A 19,391-nucleotide genomic window follows, 5' to 3' on the forward strand; every position below is an offset into this window, starting at 1 on the left:
AAGCATGATTTATAAGTAGTTAAAAATTAAAAAACTATACAACAAAACATATTTTTATTTTATGCTGAAGTGTTAATATAAAACGACAAAGTAAATAAAACAAAACAATTTTTTATAAAGATTTTGTGAATGTCTTATGTGTAACAGAGATTAAAAATAGAATAAATTGTAAAAATTAAGTTTATTTTTTATTCAAATCCTTGCAAAAAATACTATTAAATGTAAAGTTTAAACAGCTGACTAAATATTCGCTAAAGATAAACAAATGACAAAATGTATCAGTGTAAATAAATCTTTTTTGATGTATAAATGGTAAGAAGCAAAATTATTTTGCGGTTGTTATTTTTAAGACAGCTAAATTAATATTTTTTATTTGTTTTAAAACATACAGAGTGCATAAAACCAAAATAATCCTTAAAATGGAAACTTTGCATTGAATAGATATTGTCACGTCTTAATTTAGTTAAACTGGTATGATATATATTTTTTCAAGGATATATTTTTAGAAATTGTTTTTTAAATTTATTGAGAAACTTTTAATACTTATTCATTCAAGAGTACGTATTTTTAAACAAATCAGAATTAAAACAGTTTCGAGTTAAAACAATGCTTTTTGATATAAATTATCTGTGAAAAAACTATTTTGACATAAAACTGTAAAAAATACTAAACTTCATTAATACGAAACTCAAAAGAAAAGTTGTTTGTTTCATAGTGAAAACAGCTAGTGTTCAAAATATATTTTCCAGATATTTCTGTACTACGTGCTGCTTTTATTTGCTATTATTACGTCACAATCTAAACAATCAGTTTGTTTCCCCATAGTACGAATTTTACACAGCTAATCAATTATGCTTTTTCTTAGGGGTTTTGTACATTTTTTGATTTCTTGTTCAGTTTTTAAGGCACAAAATATTTTATTCATTGCGAAGAAAGCTTTTATGATAAAAATTTGCAATTGTTTAAATACAAATAATAAATGTTGTGAGTCAAACTATAAAAAAACGTTCCTGTATTTGTTTTATCACAGTTTTATATTTAAATGATCAAAAGCGAGGGTTTTTTTTTGACAAACATAATTTAATAATATGTTGCTTAGTAAAACATTTATAATAGATTACTGTAATTTCTTAACTAAAAGCCTAGTAGTCACTATTTTAAGGACAAGTTGAGCTTTTAAGATGTACTTAATCTATGGTGTCTTGTGTTTTTGTTTACTAGTCCTTCAAAATAAAGTAAATGTTTATCACTTTGATACTTATGTCGGATAAATACTCAAGTATTTTTAAACAGATAAAGACAAAAAGTAACCGCAGAACCTTTTTAGTAAATTAAAAAACTAATAATTTTTTTTAGTAACTATTTTAATAGTTAAAGAACATCTGTGAGAAATATACTATCTAAGACAGAAATAATAAAATAGATAAAAACTGTGAAGAAATAACAAAAAAAAACGAAATAATTTTTTTATTTCAGATGTGTGCAAAGCATCCGCTGGATGGCAATACTCCGCCTCCTCATCCAGGTATTTCTCCTCATCATCAGGAGGAGGTTTCTCCTACTCCATGTCGGAGTTGAGTGTCATTTGCGGGGATTCCCTCGTTCCGCAAGAGTGCATCAGAGCGCATCCGCAGTGCCAGTGGTGCGCGCAAGAAGTAAATTGATTTAATTGATTTCAAACTATTAAACTTTGTTGACCGAATATTTAAAGTGATTTTTATTTTAGGTTAATGAAAACTTTTACATAAGTTTACCAAGTATTTATAAAACTTTTCAACTATTTTGATGCACAAAAATTACTTTAAACCCATTTTTTAAGTCACATTTTTAACTCATAGTTTTATTTTTCCTTCATATTTTGGTATTTATCTTGGTTCATTCTTAACTTTTATACTAATTAGTAACATTTTACAAACAAAACTTTTCAATCATTTTGTAACAGTCTTAGTTTATTATCATTCACGTTTGATAACTTAAAATGTTATTACTTTTCATCAGTTGTTTCTTCAAAAGATCTTTGATAAAACTAAATTTTATAATAATCTTTATAAACCTCAACATAGAGAAAAACTTGAATTTTTAGTTTAAAATCCTTTAACTTTAGTGAAAGCTTGCTTTTAAGTAAATACGTTTAAAGTTGTGGATATGTTTTAAGATAAATAAAACTTCACAAAGTTAATAGAGTTTTTATTTCAAACTGTTTTTACTACTTCAAATGAAGCAGTTCAACTAAATTGCAGTCAAAACTTAAAAAAATATTTTAAATAATTAAAAGTTTTTTTATCTAATACAAATTAGTTCATGATATTTATATCTAGCTTAAACTTGAATTATATAATATTTTATGAAGATTTATTGTCCAAAATTGTATTCTTTAACTGTAATCCATAGTAAAACGGAAAAACCATAAAACACATAATTTATACTCTATACGGCTTTAGTATAAGATCGAAATTCCTGATATCATGTTCAAATATCCCAAAGTCATGAAGCGTAAGAACAACTATCAATATGTTTAAACTTAGAATTTGTAGAATTTATGTTTGATAAAGTGAGAGTAGCAAAGTAGCAAAAAAACGTTTACTAAGTAAAACAGGAGTGATAGGTTGCTTATCTTTTAAAAGATAGTTTGAAAACTTATGTAAATGCTAAACAATGTTTTCTGAAAAAGCTGTTTTAAACAAAGTTTTTATTCAGCTAATCAAATAAATCTGCATTTTTTCAAACTGAATAAAATACACAATAGCTTTGTTAATAAAAAATATTAGTTTGTAAATACAATATTTATGTTTTAAAATGTCGGTAAAAATTAATTTATTTTAAATATAAAAAAAAAAAACCCTTACAATCTACGTTTATAAAGTAAAACTCAACTATAAGTGACCTTTTTAAATTTTTTTTATTAAAAACGATTTTTGTTACAGCTATCTGTATACATGTTTTTGTTTTGACTGGAATAAAATACGACTTCTGTGTAATTTAAAATATTAGTTTGTAAATACAATATTTATGTTTTAAAATATCAGTAAAAATTAATTTATTTTAAATAACAAAAAAAAACCCTTACAATCTACGTTCATAAAGTAAAACTCAACTATAAGTGACCTTTTTAAAAAAATTTTGTTAAAAATGATTTTTATTTTAGCTATCTATATACATGTTTTTGTTTTGACTGGAATAAAATACGACTTCTGTGTAATTTTCATATTAATGGTAGAAGTTTAGACACTTATTAAGCTTCATCAACATTAAACAGGGATTTAAAAAGAAAAGATGCAATGTGGAGAGCGTGCTGCAAGAACAAAACTGCACTCAGTTGGAAGTTGTCAAGTCGGAAGCCAAAGGGGATTATTATAAAGGCGAATACCAGCGGTTTAACGCAAAATCTTCTCAGGTGGGTGAAATTTCGGAGATTTAAATTTTTCCACAAAGAGCAAATTATAAGCTCAGTTACAATAAATTATATGGTGTTAAGTAACAAACAGATGAAGTAATAACTATCTTTTATTAAAAAAATAAAATTTTTCAATTTGTTAAAATTTGTTTTTAAGCGAGTGTTAAAATAGAAAAACAATTCAATCTAGTGTGTAAGAGTTTTTAAAGCATCTGTGTATTACTTAGAAATAAATTAAGTTTTAAAAAAAGATACCTTAGTTAAGGTTATGATTTGAAATACTTATGCGTGCTTTTGTTAAAAGCAGAAAGTTTTAAAACCGACCGTCTTTTACGATAAAAATATGTGATAAATAAGAACATATCGTTGCAAAAACTTTATTTTAAGCTAAATATAAGTGGCTATCAAAATAAATTTTATGATAATTTGAACTTCAAAACCTATTTTTAGCACAAAATATTACCAGCATAATTGCTGTTCAGTTTTTATTCGCTCAAGCATAACGAAATTTACAGGTTATTAAAGGTTAAAACGCTTTGAAATAGCAATAATTTAACATAAACTAAATAAAAAACTTAAGCGTAATTTGTTTAAATTCGCAGCTTTATTTAGATTAAAACATAAACATAAACAAACTAAGTTGCAATCTAGGTAAATTAAAAGTTGTCAGAAGATACGCTAAACTAATTAATTAGATACAAAGTATTCTTACACGTGGAAATAATGTATACAAATATAATCAACATTCAATTATGACGTATAGCGATATCAGATAGTTTATCTTTGGAAAATGACGCAAGCTTACAAGCTCTCGAGATAGACAAAGTTGTTCTCTTTTTTGCACAGATAAAATTTATTTGTGATTGTTATGTATACAAGTTGATAACTGATTTATATAGTTCGAACAAGTTAAGTGATTGCTTATTCGTAATCGTTTTGCTCAATTCTTTTTATATGCAACCTTATTTAACAATAATTAGTCATTTTTCAGGGTTGAATCAATACAAAATAGTTGTGTAAAGTAGAAAAACTTTATTTAAAGAAATTTACTCTATATTTATTAATACTTTATCAGTTTGAGTTGACTTTCAAATTTAAATTTCAATGTAGAAATATAAACTAAACAAGTAAAAAAAAAACTTAAAGCTGATTTTTAAGAAAAAATGAAAAAAACAGTAAAAACGTTAGTATAAAACAGGTTTATACTCCAAAACCAAAATTCTTAAAAATCTTAATTTAAAACTAAAACATCTTAATTTGTGGTTACTTTGTTTAAAAAGTAGTACTTGATCTAGATAATATAAAAGATGAATTACTACTTCTACAAACATTAAACGAGTTTACTTTTTATTATTTCTGCTATAGGCGCAAAACACAATTCTTTAAACTAGTTATAAATACTCGCCAGACAAGCGACAATAAAATCTTGATTGAAAAGTATAACCATACGATAATTAATCATAGCTTTATTATTTAACTGTTTCATCTTTATCTTCAACAACTCCTTTTAATAGTTATATTTTTGATTTTTTTTGTTGTTATGTAAAAGTTTTTAGTTTTATATTTTACAACATTTATAAATTGGTCTTGAGATGTATATGACTATTCTAAATATTCTTTTATATCAATGATAGTTATGGTTATACAAATGCTTCCATGAACTTATTGTTTTAAATACAACATTGAAAATTTATGCAAGTTATCACCAATTTTAGGATAGTAATTTACCTTTATGGTTATTAAAGCTGTTAAAACTTTTATCTATTAGTAAAACATTACGAAACTTGTAGCATTCTTTAGAAACAAAACTTGCAGTTAGTAGAGCTTTTAAAAACTTTTTTTAACTACCATCGATTAAACATTTAAAAAGTTAGCAAAAAATTTATTAGCTTCTAAATCAGTTGTTATACAGGTAAATGTACGCATCGGTGACACAGTACCATTTAAATTCTTAGTTAAAGAACCAGAAGTCTACCCCGTCGATTTGTACTACCTTATGGACCTTTCGTTCAGTATGAAGGACGATTTGAAAAATGTTAACAAACTCGCAATAAAAATTGGTTTGTTTTGTTTGAACTATAAAAAAAGTAACAAAGTTTTATATTATTTTTGCACGCTGAGTTTTACAAAAATTATAACACTTTAAGTCAAACAAACAAAACAAAAGTTACTGTCTTAAAATAATTTTAAATGTATTTTTAAATAAAAAATATTTAATTAAGTTTTACAAAGAGTTTATAAGATTTTTAGTGATTTTTAAAACAAAAACTTTTTAAATATAGTATCAAATTTTTTCACTAATACTTCTTCAGTTGAAACACTTAAAATGCTGACATCTGGAGCCGACGGAACCGTCAGATTGGGATTCGGAACTTTTGTTGATAAAGTTCAAAGCCCCATGACACAAATGACACCTTACAAGTTCGTTGCATTATTAACACTATTAATTTAAAAACAAAATCAAGTTCTTTTGTTGAAATAAAAAGTTAACATCAAATTATTTTCAAAGTTGTTCATATTACTCGAATTTAAAATTTTTATCAAAAAATTAGTTTTACTGATCTGCTGAAAATCAAACAGACCTAAATATGACAATTACGGTGACTTAGGACTAAAATTTGGTTTACAGAGCTTGACACTTAAAAAAAACTATCGTTTGAAGCAATATGTAAGGTTTTCAACAAAACTCCAATTTCTTCATTTACAAATATTTTTCAGACTGCAGCACCCATACTTTAACGACACGGAGCCACCCTTCTTATACGAGAACAGGATAGGAATGACAGACAACATCACCCTGTTTCAGGAAGTCGTGGGTGACGTGAAAGTTTCAGGTAACCTCGATCCCCCAGAAGCCGCACTAGATGCCATGTTGCAGGTATGATTGATGTTTTGGTTGAAAACTTTTATAATTGCTACACTATAATAAAGATTGAGTTTGTAGCATCGTTATGAAACAGTTCCGTAGACTTCTTCTTAGGCTGTAATGTATTTTATAAGAACATTGTTGTCACACTATCTATACTTAACAACTAAAAAATCCTAAAATGTTGGTCGTTTTATAACTTACTTATAGTAACAACTTTTTATTAATTCCACGCTTTAAGTAGTAAAAATAATTTAAACATAACTTTTATAACTCTAATTCAAACTCCATAATTTACCAGGTGGCGAAATGCAACGATCTGATTGGTTGGAAGGGTGAAGCTTTGAGGTTGATGCTGGTTGCCACGGAATCGGCTTATCACTACGGGGGTGACGGTATGGACAAGATGGCCGGGTTCACCAGGAGCAACGATGGTGAATGCCACACGGACAAGGAAAACGGAAAGTTAGTTTCTTATAAGGGGAATTAAATATGATTTTGATTTGTTTATAATTTTCATACTTATAATTTACTTGAACTTTTATGGTTGTTTACTTCGATTTATTGGCTAGATAAAAGTTACTATGTTTAATGACATTTCAATCCTCTTTGATTTTAAAACTGTGAAGTTATTTTAAGTTTGATAATAAAGAAAAAATCTTAACATTTATTTGTGCCTGTTATGAGCATTGTTGTTGAAATTGTGCCAACTTTCGATTTTTGAATGGTTTTAGGATTAATTAAATTTATCAAAAAAGTTATTTTATTAGTTATTTTTGTGATTTTAACACAATATAATTAATCAAAACTTTAAATACAAAAAATATCTTTTAAACTCTAACTTTTAAGAAAAAATTTAAACAAGTTTTAAGGTATTAATTTTACAGATATATGGACGATGGAACAATGGACTACCCAACAATCACACAAGTAGTAGATGCAGTAGAAGAAAGCTCCATTACACCGGTATTTGCTATCGGAAGAACTTACGAAAACATGTACCAGGTTATAAGAACTTTTTTTTACTTATATTGTAGCATTATTACTTTTCACAGCTTTTAATACGATTATGAGCACCATGTAAGATTTTTAATGCTGGAGTTGTTTTATACTCAAAGAACTTTTGTTTATTTTATTAATAAGACTACTGTACAAACCGAACGACTAAGATAATACAGTGTCCATCAATTGTTTATGACGCAGTAAATATTAAAACTTAATATTGCTAAAGTTTAGGTTCGTTATTTTTTTTTGTATGTGTTGATTCTATTTTTTGAATATTAGTAATAGAAGTTTTTAATCACCAACGTAGTGGAATTATTCTACAAAAAATTTTATTATTGTTTAATCAAATTCATAAAAAATCAAAGTTTTTTTAGTTGTTGTATAACATCTTTTATTTCACTTAAGCAATTTTTGAATTTATTGAAAGTTATATGATTTATTTTTATTGTCTAAAATCTATTTAAATTTACAAAAAATAGTTTTCCATTAGTAGTAACTTGTTATTTGATTGCCTTAATTTAAATATGTGCTTTGAGTTATAAAAAACTACATACTTTCACAGTTAGTTCACATTATGAGGCGAACATTTAAAGCTTAAACTGTCAAATAAGACAAGTTAAAAACACTTTTCTTCATACATAAACCAATCTAACGCGCGTAAACAAAACAATTTCTACATCAATTTTATGAATGAAAATAAGCAAGCTCTGAGTCATTTTGAGATTTGTAAACAACAACTACAAAAAACAATTTAAAATCTCTGTCTCAAGTATCTAAGTATGTATCAACAAACTTAATTCAGTGCTTACCAAAATCACAAACAGTTTTAAAATATTATAAAAGTTTGGTTTAAACCTATACAACTACTTTTATCTTAATAGTTGATGTTTTGAAAACTATATGCTACTTAAGTTTGCTAAGCTAGTTTGGTGTTTATTCATTATTAACAATTTAGGTAACATTAATTAACAAATGTTCTAAAATTTAATGCGTTATTTTTCTAACAGCACGTCTCGAAGAATGTATTCAAAGGTTCAACATTCGGAGTATTAAAAAACGATTCAAGTAATATAGTAGACCTCGTTGAAAAGGCGTATCTAGATATTTCTGGTTCGTTTTAAATAAAACTCTTCAACTTTTATATGTATACTAACGTATTTGTTACAATTAAATAATAAGTTATTTTTTTTCAACAAAGTACCATAAAAAAATAGTTAAAGAACTAAATTTCTAAAATAAATTGTCTTTTTTAGTAGTGAGATAAGAATTTAACTATATCCTACTGATTAATTACATAATTTATGAGCAAAAGTAATTAAAAAAAACCTTATTGTAATACTTGCAAAAACAGGTCAGCAAGATCTTAGGACAGCCAATCCAAACGAAGATAACTTGTGTGTGTGGTATGATGTACAGTTACCTTACAAAGACGTAAAAGATACATTGGAAGTTTCAAACGCTGTTGTCACAAAACTCAAGTCCGGTGACGAGGTAAGCGTGTTGTGATAACGCAAAGGTGTTAGAGGTCTAACTAATCAGTTTAAACAGAGTTTTCATTGTTACTTTATTAAATGTGCTAAGCTTAGTTATCAAATGGTACATCAATCCTCTTTATAAAAAAGTATAGGTGACTTGAAAACATAGTTTAAATTTTTACGTTTTAAAATATATACAAGGTAAAATACGATATGAACATCAATGCGAACTTGGAAGCTTGCGATAAATCAGCTCTGAACTGTTCAGGAGGCGTCATCAGCCTGAAAACTAGGAAGTACGAGGAAACCTTACCTGTTGAAACCACCATACTGGCTGCATTCGGCTGCTCTGAATTTGTTGAAGTAATAAATTGAATACTTGATCACTTTACATTGTTGTTTTTGAAAACTAAGAATAACTATAAGTTAATTGTACATTAATTTCGAGGTAAAAATGTTGATATATTAACATAAGTGTTGTTAAATTTTGTATAATATTTAAAATATCAGAAAAAAAGATAACAGTTTTGCTTTGCTTATGTATTTAAAACCAAAGGTCTAATAAAAATTTTTTAAATTTACACAATATATCTATACATTTTTTAACATGCAGTGAAAAATTTTTTTTATAGGAAAACAGTGCAAAATGTAGTGGCAGAGGTAACTTCTCCTGTGGTATTTGTTTCTGCCCTACAGGCTGGCTCGGTATTGCATGCGAGAAAAGCACGATTCCTAAAGGATGCATTGGTCCTGACGGAAAAAAATGTTCAGGTTAGTTTTTGTAGATTTATAATTTTCTCATTAGTTAGTTTTAACTTGATAGTCATTTTGCCATAAAACATTATTTAAAAAACCTTTAAAGAGATACTTAATTCTGTGTTAAAATTGCGGGTATTTTTTTCTAAGCTTTGTAAGTTACGCTCGATCTCATTTATTAAAATTTAGTTTAGTGTTTAAACTTAGTAGTGTGAAACTTAAGTCTGGTTTTATGCTTAGTAAACTAATTTAATTTCAGTATAACAATGCGTTAAAAAAAAAATTTATTTTAAACTATATACATATGTTTATAAACCATTATATTTCAAAACATTTTTTTGAAAGTTTTTGGTAAAAAAAGTAAGTTTAATATCTAATTTAACTTTTAGTGAAATAAAAACTTCATACCTTAGTCGTCTCTAATTATATTTTTATTTAGGGTGAGCTAAATGTTCAGAAATAACATATTTTTTAAAAAGTGCATTAATATAACTCTTGTTTAAAAAGATATGTAACTATGTTGGAAAAATATGATGTTAAAAACAAACATTAATCAGTTATTGTATTAAAAATTCTTATATTAGATACAAATGTTTGACATAATATAAAGTATTTACTTTCAGAGCGAGGCGATTGTTCACCGATAACGAACGAGTGTCAGTGTTTTCCCGGGTACAACTATAATAAGGAGCGGATATACGGGGACTTCTGCGAGTGCGATGAGTGCCCGAAAAACGCGGGAGTCGTCTGTAGTGGACACGGAACGTAAGTTAAACTTTCTTATTAATTTTAAGAGTAGTAATTACATTTTTTTTAAGTATACTTTTGTATACTTTATAGAGTTTGTTTTTATATTTTACAATACTGATGAGCTTGGTGTAAAAATAAATTCAAAATAGTTTGAGAGTTGCTAAAAAACATTTATCACTTTTCTGTACTTTTGTGCAAACAGTGATTTTCTGAAAATATGCGTATATCAATTGATTTCTTTAATATATTGCCTAGTACCTTTCAGTTTTAGTTTTTATATAACAGTTAAGGTTATCTAATTTAATTAAAAGTTCATTGTTCATACAAAACCACCATCACTACGAAAAATTTATGCTTTACTAGTTTTATACAAAAGCTTCCACATTCAAACTGCTACAGTTTATTAAAACTTCACCTTTTTACAATTCCAACCAAACAGGCCGACCAAGGTGAGAGAGTGCGGGTGCGAGTGCTTGTGCGACGAGGGTTGGGGCAGGATCGACTGCAGCTGCAGCATGTCGCGGCTCACGTGCACCTCTCCCGCGGGGGCCATCTGCAGCGGGAAGGGCGTCTGCAAGTGCGGGACCTGCAAGTGCGAGACCGGGTACACCGGGCCCTACTGTACCGAGTGCATAGAAGGACCTAACAATGTTAGTTGCTTGCAAATATTGTGAATATGTTTGGTTTTTAAATCGTTGTGTTTTAAGAAGTCAATAAAATATTAATTTTGGCTGAACTTTTTTTTTTGTTCTTTTGTTTTGACTGTTTACAAGTTAATTTGAAAATAAAGGTGTTTGATTATATGTATAACAAATGAAAATAACATTTAAAAACTTTATCTGCAACTTTTTAATGAATTGTAGATTTAAGCAAATGAAAATTTTACAACTTTTGTTTATTTTAATAACAAAATAAAAACTTTAACTGGCATCTAAAATATTTTAAGTTAAGTTACAAAAATTTATAAACTGGAATAGAACTCTTTAAACAAAGTTTAGACATAAAAAAATGTGTTTGTAGAGAACTTTTACAAAAAGTGTATCTAATCTATATATTCATACTCAAACGACAATATAATACAAACTGAAAAATATAAAGTGGTACAAAAGTTTTACAAAACCTAAGTTTTGTTTCACTTTAACCCAACTATGCTTTACACAGGAATGTCCAAGCTGTGACAAGTTTGAGAACTGCGTCAAATGCACCATGCACGGTACCGGACCTCTGCGAGAAAGCTGCGCGGAATCGTGCCCTCATCCCATACAAGCAGCAGATGTTTACTCACTCGACGACGGTTGGTCTGCAGAATAATTACTCATGCGTGCAATAATCTATTTGAACTTGAAAGTTTACTTTGAACAAAAATGTGAACAAAAAGTTTTTTAACAACTAGCTAAACCAATTTTTTTTTATTTCAATTGAGTTACCCAACAACGCATAAAACTTTAAACCAATATATAAACATATATTTTTTTAAACTAATATTTTGACATTGAATTTTGTAGAAGTACTTGACCGTGTGAAGAATAATTAACTTCTTTTACGCTTTAGCATTCAATGAAATAAAATATCACCCGGAAATAAGGCACACGTTAACGAAGTGTAAAATTTATTATCAATTTGCAGAGGAAGCAGATAAAAGGGGTATGACGCTGTGCAGTAAAACTGACCCGCTTGACGACTGTGCTTTTTACTACGAGTTTGCCACCATCGGAGATGACGAGTACACTATCATTGCTGAGAAAAATAAACGTTTGTATTATATGTATTTGGTTCTGTTTAGATTTGTTCAGTTTTGTAAATAATCGCATATACTAAAACAATTTTTGATAAAAGTGTTTTGACGTTAGAAATATGTTATAAACAGTAAAAAATAAAAAATTGTTTGTAAAGTTTTACGTGAAAAAGAATTCTTTTTGAAATGAAACTTTTGTATTGTTTCGTTGTTTTTAAGACACGAAAAACTTAATAACAGATTAATTGAACTTTTGTTTAAATTGTAAACTTTAACGTTTTTACATTGCTTGACACAAAACCGATTTTTTTTTTATAAAAGCAATAAAATAAAGTTAACTCTAAAGTCCTTTTCTATTTAAACTAAAAATCTATTCAACAGTAATGTAAACAAAACAAACCATTTTAAGACTTTGGAAATTTAAAGTTAAAATTTATTTAGATTAATTATTCTACTCTCTACTAAACATTCTTTTTTTTTTCGTCAAAATTTCATTTGAGCAATGTAGTTGTCAATAAACCAAGTAACTTACAAACAAAACATTCCCTTCAGGTTGCAGGAAATCATACTCCTTGTTGATAATCCTGTGGTGCGTCCTTCTCTTCCTCCTCATCGGGTTGATCCTCCTCTGCTGCTGGAGGTGCTGCGTGTACGTCATAGACAAGGAAAAGGAGAAAACGTTTTTGAAGGAGAACATTCCATTACCGACACTCATACCCCTCGTTCCTACTATTGGCGCAGGTTTATTTTTATTTATACAAATTTTAAATAAAAGCTTAACTAGTTAAAAAATTTGTTTTAAATTTTTTCGGACATATTTAAAAAACCTTTTTCTTTTTTTTTTTAATGAACAACCACATTATTTTATTTACTACGTAAATAGTAATGTTTGAAATGTTGAATAGTAATGTTTGAAAAAGTCTTTTTAAATGTTATTTGTAAATATCTAGGAAGCGTGATTGAGTTCATCAAAGCCAAGTACCTGATGAGAAAGAGCGACAAGGTGGCAATCATCCCTGTAAGAAGAAGTTTTACTCGCGGGGAAACCCGGCTCAACTACCGCACTTACAAAGGTTTGGCGGGAAGTTGTAATAACTTATTAATTTTTCAATATGTAAGCTAAAATCTAACTTTTACTAATAAGTAACTTATTACACTAGTTGTTTTGAATATTACCGGTTCATTTATCTTTAAATGTTTTATTGTTAACGATGTTTCAGTTGTTGTTGAGCTGATTATACTTTTGTTAACCTTTGCACTAGATATACATTTTTTTAATTTTACACTTATCAACATCGTTGAACATTAGTGCATTGGTATTGCTTTAAGTTTGTATTAATCAATTTCATCACAGGTTCTGCTGAAGACAACGATTTTGAAGTTTTGAGTCAAGGTGAGGAAGGAACCATGATCAGAAAACGAATCATGTCAAGAGAAAGGTTATTTGCTTTAAATGAAAGTATAAACTGTTTTCTTGTTTAATGCTGTATAGTTTTTAAATTCTAACTGTTAGACTAACAGTACGGAAAATAAGAATATGATAAAACCGAAAAAAAACTATTAGTTGATTCTATTATCATGATGCAATGAAATTTTATCACCGTCTTAAAAAGGAGTGAAAAGATCTAACAAGGTTCCTATATTAAAAATTAATCATAACTAAAATTTATCAGTGCAAGCCAACAAGAGTCAGAACCTCTGTTGGGCGCCGGCCAAGTTCAAGAAGAGAGAATAAAGAAGGTTGAGACTGGAGTTACTCAGAGCGGAGTGCATTTCGAGGTCTTGGACGAAAACGACCAGAATCGTCCGTTAGTCCAAGACGATGAAGCTTTCCAGCAAGAGGAAATCAGCAGTTACGGAATGGGAGAAGTTGTGTGAGTGTTTGTTTTAAGAAAAAGTCATACTTATAACTATGTTTATAATCTAAGTTCAGGTTTACTTTAATTTAGCCTTTCTTTAAACGTTTACGGTAGTTTATATAGTTTGTGAAAAAATCTATTGTATTATTTTAATTTAAAATTTTTAACAATAATCTTGATTAATTTTTATCAGTTAGCACTTTTTCTGTAGTTTCAAAGACGGTGAGGAATATGCAAATATCGAAATTCCCCTAATATACGATTTCGAAGGTAAGGAGGACGCCTTCTGGGTGGAACTTTACAATCAGGAGAGAGGAACAGCACTTGGACTGAAAAGAACTAAAGTTGTTGTTATCAAGGATGAAGGTTAGCATGTTTTATTGTTATTATTACAATTTTAATAGTAATAACTGTAAACTAATTTAATCTTTTTGACTTTAATATTTTTTAGACTTATGGTTTTATTTACTTTTAACTAAAGAAAATTGTATCTTAAGTATTCCTGTTGCAACCTAAACATAATAGAAATTAAGCAGTTGTATTCTACAATTGTTTTGATACCATAAAACTTAGAACCAAACAGACCACGGAATAATCGGATTCCCGAAACCCAGCTACGTGTTCAAAGAGAACGATGGAATCGCTAAAATCCCCATCCACAGAACTGTTGGCATGGACGGACCCGTTAGCGTTGCCTGGGTTACTAGGGACATGTCGGCGTTGGCAGGAACCCATTTCGTCGGAGGAAGGGGCGTGTGCAATTTCGCTGATGGACAGGTTTGATTTAATTTAATGATTATTTTAGCTTTGATTTTGTTGTAAAGTTTAATGAAATACTTTACTATAGTTATACTTATGTATTTGAATTATAAAGTGTATTTATATTCAACATGCTTTGTATAAAAGTTTATTAATGTTTGTTTTGAAATTAAATGATATATAACAATCCACGAAAATAAAACATTTAATAATAACACAAAAAAGTTTTTGACAAAATTTTAAGTTGTTTACAGCTTAAGGCTAGGTTTTAAAGAAGTTAATGTTTTGATATTTATTTTTGTAAGCAAATTTTATATTGTTATAATTTATTTAATAAAAAAAATTATAGTGTTACGTAAGGATAAATTAAATTTTGGAAAATATGCATTTAGTGATTTAATTGCTTTTTAATTTTGCATATTGTGTGTATATTATAAATTTTAAGTATTTCTTTTTGTAACTGCTGTTAATTATCATTTTTAAAGGATTAATTCAACTTTACTCGTTTAAAAAGTTTGAGGAGTTTGCCAAAAAGCATTAAAAACTAATTCAGTTCAATGTTTTTTGTACTCTTCTCCTTTTATCTGTTTTACGTATATTTAAGTGGTTGAGTTATGTTTCGGAAAACTTTAAACACTACTATAACGAAGTGTTTTTATTTAAGAAGTATTAAAAAAGTAATAAAAAAAATATAGGTGACGCAAACAATAGAAATCCAATTGATAAACGACCACATATACGACGAGAATGAGAAGGCGTTCAACATTCAACTGGAAGATGTGAAGGGTGGCGCCGAACTGGACCTGGACCACTGCATGGTGACCATGCTGTCCGATGACGAGTGCCCGCTTGTACAATTTCCCAAGGACGCCTACCCCTTCATGGGTTCGTTGATTGATAATTAATTAAAATAATAAAAACAATCTAACGAAGTATATGACATATACAGTGTATGCCTTTTGACTGATAGAGCTTAAACAAAACAAGTAATTGTAAGTTCAATACTCGTAAAAGCAATACTTTTATATAAAATCTTATTACTTGGATTTATCGTGTTTCCCGCTATAAATTATTTTTTAGTCACAATGTAATATTTTTAAAACAGAAATGATTGACATAACTAGTGACTTTTTACAACCTTTTTAGTGTTAAAAATAGATATCTAAAATATTAAATAACCTAATTAACACTTAAAACGTGTTTGTTTAAATGTAAATAACAACTCATAACAGAGAACTGCGGTGAAGCTGACGTGACAGTGTTGCGTACAAGGAGCACCAGAGGTATATCGATGGTGAAATGGCACACAGAAGACGACACTGCAATTGCTGGAAAGGACTACGTACAATCATCGGTTTGTTGTTAAACAATTTTAGGTTATATACACTTTATAGAAAAGACAATAAAAAATAGCAAATTTTGGTTGTTTGATGCAAAAGTCATCATGGAATAAAACAGAGAACTTTGATAATTAAAAAAAATCTTATCACAGACAAATTAACAAAATTTATCATAGATTTTTAAAAGCTAATCTAATTTTTGTGACCCAAATGCTATATGTAACCGTATGTTCGTGTGCAAGTTTGAAAAAACTTTATCACAAACTAACAGGGAGTAGTAACGTTCGAGGATGCAGAAACGGAATCCCACATATTCGTTCCAATCATTGATAACGACGAGTACGTCACAACAGGAAGATCGTTCAGAATCGTTTTATCTGATCCGTCAACCGGAACAAAACTGGCACCGCTCAACACCGTCAACATTTCCATCATCGAAGATGACGGTTTGTGCTCTCAGTTGTAAATAACCTGTAAGCTTAGACGTTTGCAAACTCGCAAAATTACATATTTAAGTATATTAGCTCTTAAATAAAAAGAAATGTAGAATGAAACGTTAAATTATGATTGATTTGTCTAGTTCATTTTTCGGACTTTTTATAAATTTTTGCTACTACAAGGTTTTAAGAAAGAGATTTAGAATTAGTTTATTTTTGTCATTTAACGCTTCGAACTTAAAGTGGCCGAGTATTACATCTGTTGTGTAAACATAACACTTGTACTTAAAATCTTAAAATAGAAAACAAGTACAAAACAAGCTATACATAAAGAAAATAAATAAAACACTTTAAGATAAAATATAAAAATCTTTATCACAAAAAAAAAAATCTGGAAAAGGGAATACCTAGCTTAAATTAAAAGCTAATTTACAGTCGCACACATATTCTATTCCACCGACCGCGAATTCTATCAAGAAACAAGAGAACGCTTTCAAATGAAAAAAATGCTAACCTCAAATGACATTTAGATAGGAAATGCGCCCGTGGCTAAAACATAAAGTAGCATAACTTTTATTAAAATCGTAGTTTTGCAAGCCTACATGAAACTGTTACACTAGCTTTTGAAATGATTTTTAAAAATGTTGAGAACTTGAAAAGTGTCTGAAAAAAGCTAATAGGTGATTAAGCGCGCTTATTTTGTACTTGTAAAAATATCTGTCTAATTCGTATTTAATTGCTCGTGAACTTTCAAAAACCGCATTAGATAGCGATTGTTGAAGTACTTATTTAAATGATTAAATCAATTATAAAAAAATCTCTTTAAACACTGAAACAACACAGTTTATTTTTTACCAAATTGCCGATACTTAAAAACAGTTTGTTTTATATTAAAAAACAGATTGTTTTCAAAAGCTTAATTGTTTTTACTTGTTATTAAAAACTATGCACGCTTTTTACAAATTTATTTTTTACTAAAACGTTAATGACTGAACTGCTTTTAAAATTAGAAAAAAAACTAAAAACAAATTATTTATGAGACCAAAAATTAGTATCTGCGAAATTTATCTAAAACTTGTACAGAACCCGGAGTGTTTGAGTTTTCGAAGCCGCTGCTCATAATGAGATCGCACAAGACCCTCGGGAGACTGACCATTATCAGGTCTCTTGGATCAGACGGCGAGATCAGAATCCCATGGATACTTTCTGCCAACGAAGGAAACGTCGAAGCTATTCCAGATGGTTTGTGTTAAATTTAATTTTTTTGTAGGTGAGCAGAATAGTCAAATAGAAAAACTATTTGATTTTAAATTTAAGTTGAAGATCAAATAGCCAAGTTTTAAACTATATGCAAAAATAACAGCAACTTTGATCTTCAACTTAAAATTGAAATCATAGCATGAAGTTGCATAACTTTCTATTTAGAAATATGTTGTATTGTTTAGTTATTTTAAAAACAAATCAATTTAAAAATTTTAGTTAAAAATTAACATCTTAGATATCATAAAGTAAATCAAAAATTGCATTGAATTATTAAACATATACAAAATAAATTATATTACCCAAAATACAAATTATAAGCGATTATCTCATGTTTGCCGACGCCACTGGAAATAAACAGGCGAAACCTCAAATATTCAAAATTTGAAATATTCGGTTACTTCCGTCCGCAATTTATTCTACATGCCAAAGGAGAATTTCTTCAAAGCGTTTTAATTATTATTAAATCTTATTAGATAAATTATTTTGTGGTTTACAGAAGAATATGTCGAAAAATATAACCTTTTTTCAACCTTTTTGTAAAATTTATGTAACAAATGCGTAACAAAAGACAACTTCACAGAATTTTACTTATCAAATTAAGAGTTTATATTAAAAATATAAACGTAAACAAATTCGATACTAAATACACTTAAAAACGCTTTTCGTCATGTAACTAAAGGCCTTCTGAGCATGAAAGGAGAAATGTTGTTCGGCAACGGAGAAATAAGCAAGCACTTGGACCTCGACTTGTCGGAATATAAAGTTGTCGAGGATATCTCATTCTTGTGCTGCATGCTCCCACCTAGCGGAGGGGCGAAACTAGGCGTTAAATCGAAATCAGTCGTTCGTGTGTTCGCTGAAGAAGGTTTGTGTTGATTGATTTTAACCTGATATAGTAACATTAGTTTACATAATTGATGAATAATTTGTTTTATAAGATGTTTTCATTATAAAATCTTTCTAAAATGTTTATATTCTACATTAACTACAAAATGATAGTTGTGGTGCAAATCAGTAAAAATAGTTTTTTTCCATAACTTGTTACGAGTTTTACACAGTTATTTAAAAGCTTTATCAAGTTTACATAAATTTAATTTTTCACAGAAATTAAAACGAAAATAGATCTCAGTTTTCAAAAGTTTAGAATAAGCACAACTATATTAGCTTGTAACTTTCGTAACTGAATTGTTTACTAATAAATACTAATTGAAAACATGTTCTAGCAAAAAGTCAAATTTGTTCAGATCTCGGAACAATTTCGTTCGCGCAACCCAGTTTCGATGTCATGGCAACCCAGGGAATAGTGACCTTGTTGGTAACCAGATCAGGAACCTGCGAGAATGCTGCATTTGTTATTTGCGAGACTGGTGACGGAACCGCTCAGAGTGGACTTCACTACAGAGGTGAGTATACTATAGTTTAAAAAAAAGTTTATTTGTTGTATACTTATTTAGTACGCTTTTAAACGCAGAAAATAAAAATATTTTTCAAAAAAATAAAATTGAAAAGTTAAGAATTTTACAAAGAAAATTAGCTTTTGTTTTTCTATTGGATAGACGAAACAGAGCATAAAGTTTTAATGCGAGTTTCAAAAATATACTTTTAAACAAAATTGGCGATTTGCTGTGTGTTTATTTAAAATATTCTTACATGTTCAAAAGCAAATCCTTTTACTTCCATTAAATTTACCCAAAACCACGAGTTCATTTAAATTATCCGCGTGTGCAATGCAAATTATTTTATGGATTATCG

At 28.5% G+C, this 19,391-nt stretch overlaps 1 protein-coding gene across 1 annotated transcript in view; it reads left to right on the plus strand.

The window, feature by feature from the left end:
- The window catches only part of LOC145846000 (uncharacterized), a 62,226-nt gene that overhangs the window by 4,067 nt on the left and 38,768 nt on the right, over positions 1-19,391 (plus strand). Inside the window, exons 3-29 of the mRNA XM_082952965.1 lie at positions 1,477-1,655; positions 3,257-3,394; positions 5,307-5,454; positions 5,707-5,815; positions 6,113-6,272; positions 6,562-6,725; positions 7,148-7,265; positions 8,273-8,375; positions 8,617-8,756; positions 8,942-9,103; positions 9,373-9,511; positions 10,120-10,261; positions 10,686-10,896; positions 11,408-11,540; positions 11,873-11,998; positions 12,534-12,722; positions 12,932-13,054; positions 13,336-13,420; positions 13,655-13,855; positions 14,052-14,206; positions 14,424-14,617; positions 15,295-15,484; positions 15,832-15,953; positions 16,211-16,385; positions 17,460-17,618; positions 18,319-18,504; positions 18,884-19,042. Coding sequence (XP_082809091.1) covers positions 1,477-1,655; positions 3,257-3,394; positions 5,307-5,454; positions 5,707-5,815; positions 6,113-6,272; positions 6,562-6,725; positions 7,148-7,265; positions 8,273-8,375; positions 8,617-8,756; positions 8,942-9,103; positions 9,373-9,511; positions 10,120-10,261; positions 10,686-10,896; positions 11,408-11,540; positions 11,873-11,998; positions 12,534-12,722; positions 12,932-13,054; positions 13,336-13,420; positions 13,655-13,855; positions 14,052-14,206; positions 14,424-14,617; positions 15,295-15,484; positions 15,832-15,953; positions 16,211-16,385; positions 17,460-17,618; positions 18,319-18,504; positions 18,884-19,042 — 4,110 coding nt within the window. The remainder of the gene's footprint in view (positions 1-1,476; positions 1,656-3,256; positions 3,395-5,306; positions 5,455-5,706; positions 5,816-6,112; positions 6,273-6,561; positions 6,726-7,147; positions 7,266-8,272; positions 8,376-8,616; positions 8,757-8,941; positions 9,104-9,372; positions 9,512-10,119; positions 10,262-10,685; positions 10,897-11,407; positions 11,541-11,872; positions 11,999-12,533; positions 12,723-12,931; positions 13,055-13,335; positions 13,421-13,654; positions 13,856-14,051; positions 14,207-14,423; positions 14,618-15,294; positions 15,485-15,831; positions 15,954-16,210; positions 16,386-17,459; positions 17,619-18,318; positions 18,505-18,883; positions 19,043-19,391) is intronic.

The sequence above is a fragment of the Thalia democratica genome, unplaced genomic scaffold (genome assembly GCF_965202585.1).
Source record: "Thalia democratica unplaced genomic scaffold, ktThaDemo2.hap1.1 HAP1_SCAFFOLD_240, whole genome shotgun sequence".
Classification (NCBI taxonomy): domain Eukaryota; kingdom Metazoa; phylum Chordata; class Thaliacea; order Salpida; family Salpidae; genus Thalia; species Thalia democratica.